This window comes from Loxodonta africana, chromosome 26 (genome assembly GCF_030014295.1).
Source record: "Loxodonta africana isolate mLoxAfr1 chromosome 26, mLoxAfr1.hap2, whole genome shotgun sequence".
NCBI lineage: Eukaryota > Metazoa > Chordata > Mammalia > Proboscidea > Elephantidae > Loxodonta > Loxodonta africana.
Genome location: NC_087367.1, coordinates 7,103,913 through 7,116,811, shown reverse-complemented (window position 1 = coordinate 7,116,811; position 12,899 = coordinate 7,103,913). Strand labels below are relative to the sequence as shown.

The 12,899-nt window shown below is 41.4% G+C and overlaps 1 protein-coding gene across 1 annotated transcript in view; it reads left to right on the top strand.

The window, feature by feature from the left end:
* EML6 (EMAP like 6) overlaps positions 1–12,899 on the top strand; it is a 253,307-nt gene that overhangs the window by 172,725 nt on the left and 67,683 nt on the right. Inside the window, exons 17-20 of the mRNA XM_064277085.1 lie at positions 6,400–6,500; positions 8,400–8,602; positions 10,427–10,538; positions 10,788–10,915. Of these exons, the coding sequence (XP_064133155.1) occupies positions 6,400–6,500; positions 8,400–8,602; positions 10,427–10,538; positions 10,788–10,915 (544 nt within the window). The remainder of the gene's footprint in view (positions 1–6,399; positions 6,501–8,399; positions 8,603–10,426; positions 10,539–10,787; positions 10,916–12,899) is intronic.

Below are 12,899 nucleotides of genomic sequence, written 5' to 3'. Positions count from 1 at the left end.
GACCCACGCATATAAGGAACTGTCTGGTATTAGGGAAGCACAGAGTCGTCTACGTTCTTATTCTCTTACTTTAGGACCTGAAACTCTGCCTTTTGTTTTTCTTAAACACACACACACACACACACACACACACACACACACACACACGAGTATTAGGCAAATTCCCTGCAAATTTAACAAGTGTATAAAGGAAAAATGACCAAGGTATCCAATGAAAGTTATTCATTTAAATCTTGACATTAGCCAAACATTTACGAGGTGTTATGGATTGAATCATGTCTGGCAAAAATGTGTGTCAACTTGGCTAGGCCATCAGTCCCATTATTGTGTGATTGTCCACCATTTTGACATCTGCCTTGATTTTCCTACGTGTTGTAAATGCTACCTCCGTGATGTTAATAAGGTAGAATTAGCAGCAGTTATGTTAATGAAGCAGGGTTCAATCTACAAAATTAGGCTGTATCTTCAGTCAACGTCTTTTGAGATATAAAACACAATCAGGCAGAGAGACAGGGGGACCTCATACCACCAAGAAAGCAGCACCAGGAGCAGAGTGCATCCTTTGGACCTGGAGGCCCTGTGCTGAGAAGCTCCTAGACCAGGGAAAGATTGATGATAAGGACCTTCTTCCAGGGCCAACAGAGAGAGAAAGCCTTCCCCTGGAACTGGTGCCCTGAATTCGGACTTCTGGCCTCCTAGACTGTGGGAGAAAACATTTCTCTTTGTTAAAGCCATCCACTTGTGGTATTTCTGTTATAGCAGTGCTAGATAACTAAGACACAAGGCATCATTAGCCAGTTTAGAACTTTAGCCATGACAGAAATAACATTGGTGTTTTTATGACACCAAGAAATTAGATGAAAACTAAAAAGTTCCCTCAAAAAAGATTTTTTTCAGCTATCTAAATGACATCGTATAGACCCAAGCAAACAAAACAATGCTTTCTTCTCTCTAGGAAATATTATTTGTTATATTTGTTCTCAATTTTCATTTTGTTTTTCTCTAGCCTTGTCTCTTTAAAATATATTTAATGATATAGAGTCTGTGGGGATTTTCCTCCGATCGAGAAATCTTTGGACGTTTAATGGGTTTTATGGTTATCTGGTTCTTTCCTCCTCTTTGTGTTAGCACACGTTCTCTTTTATCTACACCTCTGCTCTCTGTCCTACTTATTCTTAGATTCCCAGTGGTGTATCCTGGCTTTAGTGCCCAGCTCCACTTTTGACTTTCAAAGAGAAGAGAGAGAAAGTACAAAAATCAGCTCTCTCCCTGCCTCTCACTGTGGGGCCCAAATCTGTGTGGCCGTAATGGGTTCAGAGACGCTCCATCCTGTTCTTTACTTTTCTTTTGACTTTTTATTATGGGAATTCTCGAAGTTACACAAAAGTGGAGGGAATGGTGTAATGAATGCCTTTGTACCCACTGCCCTGCTGAAAGACTTATCAACATTCTACAAATGCTATAAATCTCTCACCCCTCACTTTGTCTTATTTTTTTTCCCCTAGAGTATTTTAAAGCAAATTCAAAACATCATGCCATTTGTATGCACTTCATTAGGCATTTCTAACCATAAAGACATATTGTCAAAACCCGCCATGCCCTATCACAGCTCACAGAAGCAATGGTAACTTCTTTCTATCATCTGTCAACCGGTTCATAATATTTCTGACAGTTGCAAAGATGAAAGTTGGTTTGTTCGAATGGGAATACAAACAGGTCCCTCACATTTTATATGGTGGTTATATCTCTTAAGCCTCTTTTGTTCTGTAGCAATTCCCCTCCCACTTTTTTTTGTGCCGTGGATGTTCGACGTTTGGAATGTTCCACGTTTGGGACTTACCTGAATACTCGCTCATGGAGGCATTTCCTGCAAACTGATAGAGCCACGGGCTTTACTGGATTCGTGTTCAGTGTTTTTTAAAAGCCGTATTGATAAATAATCTACATACCACACAATTTGTACACTTGTTTAAAGCGTACAAATCACAGTTCAGTGGTTTTCAGTTATTTACAAAGTTATGCAGCCATCACCACTATCAAATTCCAGAACATTTCATCATCCTAAAGAGAAACCCCTACCCATTAACAGTCATTCCCCATTCCCCCAACAACTTCCCTAACGCCCCCAACCATAGACAACCACGAATCTACTTTCTGTCTCTATAGAAATGTCCTTATTCCAGACACTTCAGATAAATGGAATCACACAATATGAGGTCCTTTGTGATTGGCTTCTTTCACTTAGCGTATGTTTTCAAAGCTCATCCATGTTGTTGCGTGTGTCAGTACTAATTTTTTTTTTTTTTTTTTTTGCCAGAAATAATCCTTTGTGTGGATATCTATTTTTTTTTTAATCTATTCATCAGTTGTTGGACATTTGGGTGGTTTCCACTTTTTGGCCATTATGAAGAATGCTGCTGTTAACATTTGTGTACTGCTAGTTTTTGTGTGGGTATTTGTTTTCACTTTTCTTGGGTATATCCCTCAGAGTGAAATTGCTGGCTTATGTGACAAGCCTGTATGTAACATTCTGGGGAACTGCCAAACTAGTTTCCACAGCAGATGCAGCATTTTACACTCCCACCAGCAGTGTGTGAGGGCTCCGGTTTCCGCACATGCTCGTCAGCACTTGTTATTGTCCATATTTGTGGTTACAGCCATCCTTGTGGGCGTGAGGGTGTCCTTGGGTGGCATAAATGGTTAAGCTCTGTGCCGATAACTGGAAGGCCTGTGGCTTGAGTCTACCAGAGACACCTTGGAAGAAAACCTGGCATCTACTTCCGAAAAACCAGCCATCGAAAACCCTATGGAGCACAGTTCTACTCTGACACACATGGGGTCGTCATGAGTCAGAATTGACTCGACAGCTATGGGTTTTTTGGGTCTGGTGGATTCCAAGTGGTATCTCACTGTGGTTTTGATTTGCATTTCCTTAGTGACTAATATCGCTGACCTTCTTTTCATGTGCTTATTGACCATCCGTATACCTACTTTGGAGAAATATCCATGCAGATCCTTTGCCCATTTTTAAAATTGTGTTGCTTGTCTTTTTATTGTTGAGTTGTAAGAATTCTTTATATATTCTATATACAAGTCATTTATCAGATGTATTATTTGCAAATAGTTTCTCCACATTCTTCACAGGTACTTCCTGCTGCTTCATGTCATGAGACGCATAATCAGGAGCATACCAGGCAGTGGGGGACAGTGGGAGCCGCATGTCCCTGCCTCCAGCAATAAGGGTTTATTGTCTGTTGTTGGTGTGTGCTGTCTAGTCGATTCCGACTCATAGCGACCCTGTAGGACAGAGTAGAAACTGCCCCATAGGGTTTCCTAGGCTGTAATCTTTATGGGAACAGATCACCAGGTCTTTTCCAATCGCCAGCCTTTTGGTTAGCAGCCCAGCACTTTAACCATTGCACCACCAAGCTCCTTGAATTGTCTGTAGAGAATTCAAAAACAATGATAAAACCAACTGAAAGTCAGTCTGCTTATTATTATTACTACCATGAAATGGCAATTCTAAACAAGGTCAGTGACAGAATTCCTCCCAGCACCACCCCCGTGGTATACCACTGCACAAAATATCTGCTTGTCACACTCTTGATGATACTGAGTTAGACTGGTGGGTTCAGGTTGTACCAGCCTGGTCCTTCCATTATGTAACACTTCTTATCAATGCAGTATCTAATGGTTATAGCATCCGCTGACAACTGTGGCCTCAATCAGTTATTCAATGAGAGGTTGAAAATGGTAATTTTCTATCATTCATTCTCATGTTAGCTAGAATTCTTCTATAAGTAAGAATTTCCCCTCACAAACCATTTGGTTTCTCTAAAATATAGTTCACACAGAATGGCATCCTTTAAATATTAGGATCATTTGGGTTTTGTCTGTAACTTGCAAATATTTTCACTAGTTGTTTGAATTTGCTATGGTGTTTTTTATCATACAAAAGTTTTTTGTTTTTATGTGGTCGCATTCATCAGTCTTTTACTGCTTGTTAGGAAGGTTTTCCCCATTCCCAAGTTAAAAGGAAATCACCTATGATTTCTTCTAATCTTGTGTGGCTTCACCTTTTATGTTTAGATCTCTAAATGATTTGAAATTTATCCCGCTGTATCTATTATGAGGAAAGATCCAATTTTATCCCCTCTCCATATAGCTATTCAGGTATCTCAAGCATCATTTATTTTAAGTTTTTCTTTTCCTCACTGGTTTGATATTCTGTCTTATACACTACATTATTTATAGAAACCATAATTTATGGTGGCATAGTGGTTAAGAGTTCCGCTGCTAACCAAAAGGTCAGCAGTTTGAATTCACCAGGCGCTCCTTGGAAACCCTTGGGGCAGTTCTACTCTGTCCGATAGGGTCGCCGTGAATCTTTCTAGGATTTGTCAGCCAATTCATATACCAATGCCACACCATTTTAATTATGGAGGTTTTATAAAGTGTTGTAACATCTAGGAAAGCTAGCACTCCCACTTTGCTCCTCTTTTTCAGAGTTTTCCTGGTCATTCCTGCTTATTTATTCTTCTATAAGAACCTTAAATTTAGGGCATCTAGCTCCAGATTTTAGTTAGCTCCAGATTTTATAAAAGGAAACACCCAATGGCCTTTTTTATTGAAGACAAGTTGGATTTATAAGCTAAGTAAGGGAGAATTGACATCTTTATTCCTGAGTCTTCCTATCCAAGAACCTGAGATCTGTTACTATTTAACTCTGCTTTTCTATATTACAGGTGTGTTTTTTTGGTTTGTTTTTCTCATGTATACTTTGCACATTTCTTGTTAGGTTCGTGCCTTGGTATTTTTGTTGTTGTTACTTACAAGTAGAGCCCTCTCTTCCATTATATCTCCTAGCTGCTTGTTTTATATGTGAAGGTTATTGCTTCTCTGTGTAAATTTTATATACTGCTACTTTACTAAATTGTTTGTAGTAGTTTCTGCATTATTTTCTTGACATTCAATTATATTATGTGCAATTAGAAATAATTTTACCTCTTCTGTTTCAGCTCTTATGCCTTGAATATTTTTTTATCTTGTCTAATTGCATTGGTTAATACATTTAAGACAATGTTAAATAATAGTGGGAACAGCCTTCTTCCTGACTTTACTGGGAGTGCCATTAAGTGAGAAGCTGACTTTTGGGTTGGTATGCGCGCGCGCACACACACACACGCACACACACACACACACCTCCTGGTCCAGCACTTTCTATTTTTAAAGAAAGGATGATAGCACCTAATGTATCTGGAACACCAGCGTGTGTATAGTTGTTTTGAATGAATCTTGGTTTCTCAATGACAGGAGGTAAAGAGAAACATGAACATCTAAGGGAGAAACCTGAAGTATCCATTAATCCCTACTGTATTGAGTGTTTTTTTTTTTTTTTAATCATGAATCCCTGTTAGGTTTTTGCCAGATATCTTTTTCGCATTTGTGAAGATGATACGATTTTTCTCCTACACCTATTAATATAATGTTGTATAATCTGATTCTCTAATATCGAACCACTCTTGAATTTGGTCATAATGTATCGTTTTTTAATGTGCTATTGAATTCTGTTTGCTAACATTTTATTTAAGAGTTTTCTATCTATATTTGTAAGGGATATTAGCCTGTGGTGTTGATTTTGTTAATTGCTTTTTTTTTTTTTAAACATAATGAAAATCATGTCCTGCTAGACCAGAGAAGACCAACAAGTAGCCCATTAAGACCAGGAAATCTTTAGATTCTGATGTGACGAGTCTTTAAAGCAGAAATTTCCCTGCTCTGTGGAATGCCAGGTCCATAGCTCCAGGTCTGCAATGTGTCCTCACTTTCACATTTTTCCTTCCACTCCTTGGGTTATAAACTTTAATTTCTGGACGCAGAGGACCCTAAAGTGCCTTGTATCCGTAGATTACATGCCTTCTGTCTCCGTGGCCAGGGGCTCCAATGTTCAGTGAGTACATTTCCAGCAGAAGACCGCTTTAACCTGAAGTGATTTTTTTCCACAACAAGAATATGTCATTAGTGTCCTTGCAGTGTCCTCTCCCGCCTTCCGTACAAGGTCTGTGAACCCTCAGAATTGCTCACAGACCTAGGGTCGTAGCATTGAGTTTATCTTATGGGACCTTCTGGTCTACTTTAAATATCTTATGAATTTGTTTAAAGCATAACTAACCAGACTTTGGTAATAGTATTAGGGTAAGAAGAAATATCCCAAACATGCAAAGAAAAGCCAAAGCTCATTATTTTCATATACACTCTCATGTATATTTTAAATCGTCCGATAACTTAGTTGTCCTGTGAAATGTGCTTAATGAAAGATAAACCAAATGCATGCTTTTAAAACTCTTCATCAGTGCTTCCGTGCAAATTGGGATTTTTTCCCCTGTCTGTCTCTTACAGAGGACATAAAGATAAGATATTCGTGATAAAGTGTAACCCACATCATGTTGACAAACTGGTTACAGTTGGGATGAAGCACATAAAATTCTGGCAACAAGCAGGTACTGTTGTTTGGGCTTGTCATTTATGTGGTCAGAGATCTTTCCCTGTCTCTACAATCTAAGATATAAATGTGACTCAGAGGTGTTTTGTCCCAAATTCACTTTGGACTGCTCAATGTCTCAGCTGTGAAACTTAGGTCATTCTCTATGGTACCATGCATTTGCATCAATATCTAGAAACCCCGGGAAAATGTTCTACTGTGAAAATAATTATTTTTATATTTAGTTATCTGTTCTGAAAGCAGTAATTATGTTAGACCACTGAGCGGGAAATAATCCCTTTGGTTGGGTGAACAAAATTTTCAATATTTTGAGGATCTCTTTATTAACTTACTACTGGTTTTAGCACATGAACTAAACCCTGACCCTTTGCATGCAGGAGGTGGTCAATAAATACATGTTGGTAATAATGATGAGGAAATAAGCACGCGAGAAAGCATGGAAGTGTATCTATTCTTCTCACTGATAAGCCAGACCTATTGCAATTGGAAACCCTGGTGGCCTAGTGGTTAAGAGCTACAGCTGCTAACCAAAAGGTCGGCAGTTCAGATCCACCAGGCGCTCCTTGGAGACTCTGCGGGGCGGTTCTACTCTGTGCTATAGGGTCGCTATGAGTCGGAATCGACTCGACAGCAGTGGGTTTGGGTTTTTGGTTATTGCAGTTGTTTCGGAATTCTTAGTAGCAGCTTTGGGACAAAACATGAATAAGCTACCATCCCAATGCTTTCTGTTTTTAAAGAAAGGATAATGGCACCCAGCATGTTAGGAGGGCCACCCTGTGTATACCTGTGTACACCTGTCTTGAGGGAATCTGGGTTCTCAACAACAATTAGGGAGAGCAAGGAAATACAAGCACCAAAGGGACAAATGTGATGGCTTATCCCAGTATGCCACCTTCTCCTACCCAGCGATTCACTTTTCTCACCCAAAATTGCTGTGATAAAAATCAAGGCAGAACATGTATCACACATATGCATTTACAGTCAATACTGGCTCACTCATTTTTTACAAAGCAAACATCTTTATTTATATATCAAAGACTCTAAGAAATGATGACATAGTAAGGTTAACAGCCTTGATGTCAAGGTCAAGACAAACAAAGTGTCGTCTTTAGGTCTGAAAAGCTGTAGATAGATGATTAATCACTTTGCTTCATTCAACCTCCCCTGGATATTTCAGAGAGGGTTTCTGACATATTCCTGACTGAATCTTCAGTACAACAATCCCAGGTGATTCAATTATGGTCCCTTCTGCTTCATGTTTTTGGTCAGAGTATGTGAAGCCTCTCCTAGCTTCCCCAGGCACTGAGTCCCTCTCTCCTCTGGCTGGCACAGATCCATCGAGGAACCTCCTTTAGACATGGGTCCCATTGGACTGTGATGGTTGTCCAGTCCTCTCCCCAATCAGACCCTACGTTCCTCGAAGGCAGGAACCAGAAACTCATTCTAGCTAGCATTGGGAGCCCTGGTGGCGCAGTGATTAAGAGCTCGGCTGCTAACCAAAAGGTTGGCAGTTCGAATCTACCAGCCGCTCCTTGGAAACCCTATGGGGAAGTTCTACTCTGTCTTATAGGATCACTATGAGTTGGAATTGATGCGATGGGTTTAGTGTGTGTGTGTGTGTGTGTGTGTGTGTGTGTGTGTGTGTTTTAAATCTAGCATTGAGCACTGTGCCTGCCACATTCCAAGCCACAAAGTAGGGATTAAATAAACATTGAATGAATGATGAATGAGAAGCCCTCTTAATATTTTTGTTTACATTTTCTGCCATTTTTATACATCTTCATGTATACACATAATGTAGACACACTGGGTTTTTCACTGAAGGTAGTCATTCTATGTACCCATGGAAGATGTCAGTGTTCTTAAAAAATGAATAAATACTCTTGGTCCACTCCAGGTGGGGGCTTCACCTCTAAAAGAGGAATTTTTGGAAGTGTCGGAAAATTGGAAACGATGATGTGTGTTTCTTATGGGCGAATGGAAGACCTAGTGTTCTCAGGAGCAGCTACTGGAGATATTTTTATTTGGAAAGACATTCTACTCCTCAAGACAGTGAAAGCTCACGATGGGCCCGTGTTTGCAATGTATGCGCTGGATAAGGTATGGCGTACTTTTCAGCGTTCATTTCCATCAACAGCTTTTTTAAATTATAACGTTGTCCTAGGAAGGCACACCAGGAGGGTGCCTGCATCTAAAACAGGAATTATTTGGATTAGGAAGTAGTTGTCAGGAACCTCCAGTCAAGGCAAGAAGGGGACGAGGGCACATATTCTTACATTTCCTCTTTCATTTATAAGTGTTTCTCTCTGTGCTGTCGCTCTCTGTTTTTTCACACTTGCTCTTCCTGGCTCTCACTCCTATGTGGATAAATGTAGACACACAGTAGCAGAGGAGTCTGGGAGATAGTTCAGCATTGCCTTCCTCCTCAGTGGCACCAGAGGCACAGACCTAGAAGGACTGAGTTGTTAGGTTATTGTCCCCCACGTTGGTTTGTTGAGAATCTCTGTCCATAACCAGCGTGGTCTGTGTAGATAGAGTCAGCATTAGCAAGCGTGTTAGACCCAAGTCCAGCCACTGGCTGTTATTTCCACTCAGGCTCATATTTGTCTCCATCTGTCTAGCTACTCACCTGCTTTCCAGGGCTTCTTTACAAAGATGCACTCAACTTCGGTGCTATTAAAACACTTTCTTCAACCAAGTTGCCAGTAAATACCAATATTTCATTCACTATCAGCTTGTTGGTATATCTGTGCTCTCTGACCTCCAGGCTGAGCCACCAAGCACACCTAGCTTAGCCAAGCCTCTCTTTTTGCCTCCCTGTCCCAGGTAATGCTTTGATCTATGGCAGAAGTAGCTGCTTCTTAGATAGAGGTACAACTATAGTGATTACTTGGGTGTTTAAGCTGTTCTCTACTGGCAATTTTTTTTTGGAGGGGGTACACTGCAACTGTTAGAAAAGACTAAAGCAAAATGCAAAGTTCTGCAGGCTCTGTTTAAACTCGATTTTATTGCTTGGTGAGTTAAGCTGCAAATTTATAGGAAAGACAAGGATATAACAATATACAGCATTTAAATTTAATTTGAAGATTGAATCTCCCTGGGGTGCAAATTCTATAATAAGAATCAGGATATTTAATATAATAAACTTCAAAATATTATTTCCTTATGGACTTGGTAGAACTGAATTAAATTAAAAGTTTCTGTGAAAATAGAATGAACTGCTCAATACTTTTCTTTAAAAAAGTCTCATCTAAATAAGAACAGTTGGTATATACGATAAGTTGCCAAAAAGGAAAGCTAGTAAAGCCAAGAAATCATAAACCTAGCACAAGAAGATCATTGTTTAGGGAAAAAAAAAAAAAAAAAAAACTAATAAATTAACCTTTTTATTTTCCAGGTTTTGTAGAAATTAATCTAAATTTTAATGATTGTAAACATTGGTGGCTATTAAAGAAAATGGTAGGATAGTTTCATTATATGAAGTATCTAAATTACTCTTAATAAATAATGATATATTCTTCTGAGAATAACTATAAATATTTAAAAGTCATTTTTAATTGTGGTGTTGATTCAGATCCATTTGGTAGGAACATATGAGATAACAGAAACCCTGCTAGGCTATGGTATTCAGAGATGAGTAAGGCTGGCCTTGTCCCTTAGGAACTCACATCCTAGTTGGGGGACTAGACATATGAACAACCATCCAAGAGCCAACCAATAGTCTGAGGAAGTACAATGAACACACAGTGAGAATGCCCTCAGTCCTGCCAGAGAAGTGTAGCAGGGATGCTTGTCACCATGTTTTTCAGTCTCCTACACTTAGGAAGAAAACACACAAAACCGTTTCACTCCGGGGGGAGTCATGTTGGGATCAGGTGGACCATTGTGATGTGTACATAATACTTCCCATTTGTGCCTTCATAGGGTTTTGTAACAGGTGGAAAGGACGGAATCGTGGAGCTCTGGGATGATATGTTTGAAAGATGCTTGAAGACTTACGCCATTAAAAGAGCAGCATTGTCAACTAGCTCAAAAGGTGCCATTCTGGAATATGCGGTAGAAGTCTTTCTGTTCACAGCAGTGGAGAAGATAGCACTAAAATTCTTGGGAAGCCATTTCCAAGTCAACTCTCTTTCTTCCTTCTACATTCAGAGCTCCTGGCCCCTGGTAGAAATGGCAAGGCTGATTGCCTAGTACCTAGTGCTTTGGAACTATAAAAACCAAATTTGTACCAAGAGTCATGGTCTTTATTTTTCATTCTGTTAAATACAATTTCCCCCCTCAGGCTTGCTTTTGGAAGACAACCCTTCAATTCGTGCCATCACTTTGGGACATGGACATATTCTGGTGGGAACAAAAAATGGAGAGATCCTGGAGATTGATAAGAGTGGCCCAATGACTCTGCTGGTTCAGGTACCCTGTTTGTACATAATCTAAGCCACAGTTCACGTCAGAGCTGGGACTAGGCAGAGACAGGGAGGTGCTTAGGGTGCAGAATTTAAGAAGGCACCCACATTCAGGGTCATGCAATGCCGTGTTTGTTACCTATTGCTGTGTGATGGATAGTGAACTGTTGCCTCAAAATGACAAGCAGGGATTGCTTGTGATGCCAGGATGAGGTCTGGCTACCTAGGATGAGGACTCTGTTGTCCGATCCGATCAGGTCATACCCACAAGGCACTTACACAGGGTTGGCAATTAAAAGCGATTATTATTATTTATAGAAGGCAAACAGTAAACAACAGGTGCGGACTTGGGGTGAACTCGTCCCCTCCACCCCTACGAATACCTCACTTAGCATCAGAGGAGAGGAACCCACCTATGTCTAAAAGGGGACCTGTGCACCCTTCCCAAATTACCCATGTCCATTACTGTGTCACTAGGCAGGCACACCATGGATCAGGTGTCAGCGTGTGTGCCTCTCAGCTGGTGTGCCATCAGCTCATGTCAGATACAGTGTGGCTGTGTTTGTTCTTTCTGCCTCTCTTCGTGGCATTTCATGGCTGGGTTTGGTCCCTATGCTTACTGGTTCAGCTCTCAACTAGCAGCTTTGGGACAAACCTGGGTTGGTGTCAGGGTTAGGCCGACATCACAACGGCTCTCGAGGCAAAACTGTTTTACTGCCGCCTCCTGTCAGTGTATGCCCAAGCCTATGTGATCAACTTCTTGGCTCTTAGGACTGGCCCTTCTCGGCCTTAGGGTTACAGTTCTCAGCACTGCAGGGTCGTCTGCTGCTGCCAAGGGCAGGACAGCTCAGGCCCCCATGCTGCCACTTGCTCTGTTCGGGCATCTGCTTGCCTGAGCCAGACTGCAGATACTTCACCTTTACAGGGCTCCCTTCTGCTCAGAGGTGCTCAGCTCCACTCTGTGGGCTGAATGTGTCCATCACTGCCATCTTCTCCACAGGCCGACTCGTCCATCACCACCATCTGCCAGTCTTGGGGTTCCTGCCACTCACACTGCTTCCATCGTTTCTCTGCTGCTTGACCCTGCTGTGCTTGCCACCATTTCTCTTGGTCTTTGGTATTATCAGCCCAGTGTTGTTGTTAGGTGCCGTTGAGTCGGTTCCGACTCATAGCAACCTTATGCACAACAGAACGAAACACTGCCAGGTCCTGCACCATCCTTACAATTGTTGTTATGCTTGAGCTCATGGTTGCAGCCACTGTGTCAATCCAGTGTTACCAGCTCATTATAGCCCCTTCACTTGGATCTAGTTGGTTCTCAGCATAGGGACCCTGGATCCAAAGGATGTGCTCCTTTCCAAGTGCGTTTTGATCATGAGGTCCCTCCAAAAGCTTCTGTGACACTGGCCACTTAAAGAGGAAAACTTCTTGTCAATTTCAGGGTGTGGCTTTTGTAAACTGACCAATCTCTTAGATGGGTCATAAGTTGACCATCCCTATTAGGTGGATTTGCAAGCCACTTATGCAGATAGAAAACCACCCAATCCCCTGCAAGCCACGTATGTGAATAGGGAACCAGACAATCCCTTGCAAGACTGTGGCCTGACCAATCATTCTGGGAGAATTACAAACCCAGGGCCAGAAAGGCCATGTGAGGGAAACCCACTGCACCACAGATTGCCACAAACTTGGCAGCCTAAAACAGCACACAATTATTATCTCACAGTTTCTGTGGGTCAGGAACCTGGGCATGGCTTTGCTGAGTCCTCTGCTCAGAGTTCTGCGAGAATGTACTCAAGGTGTTGGCCAGGGCTGTCTCAGCTGAGGCTCAACTGATGAAGGATATGCATCCAAGCTCATTCACGTCGTTGGCAATTGTAGGACTTAAGGGTGTCCATTTCTTGCTGTAACCCGAGGCCACCCTGAGCTCCTTGGGGCTGCTATCGTTCCTTATCACATGGGATTCCCCAGTGTGGCCACTCGCTCCTCAA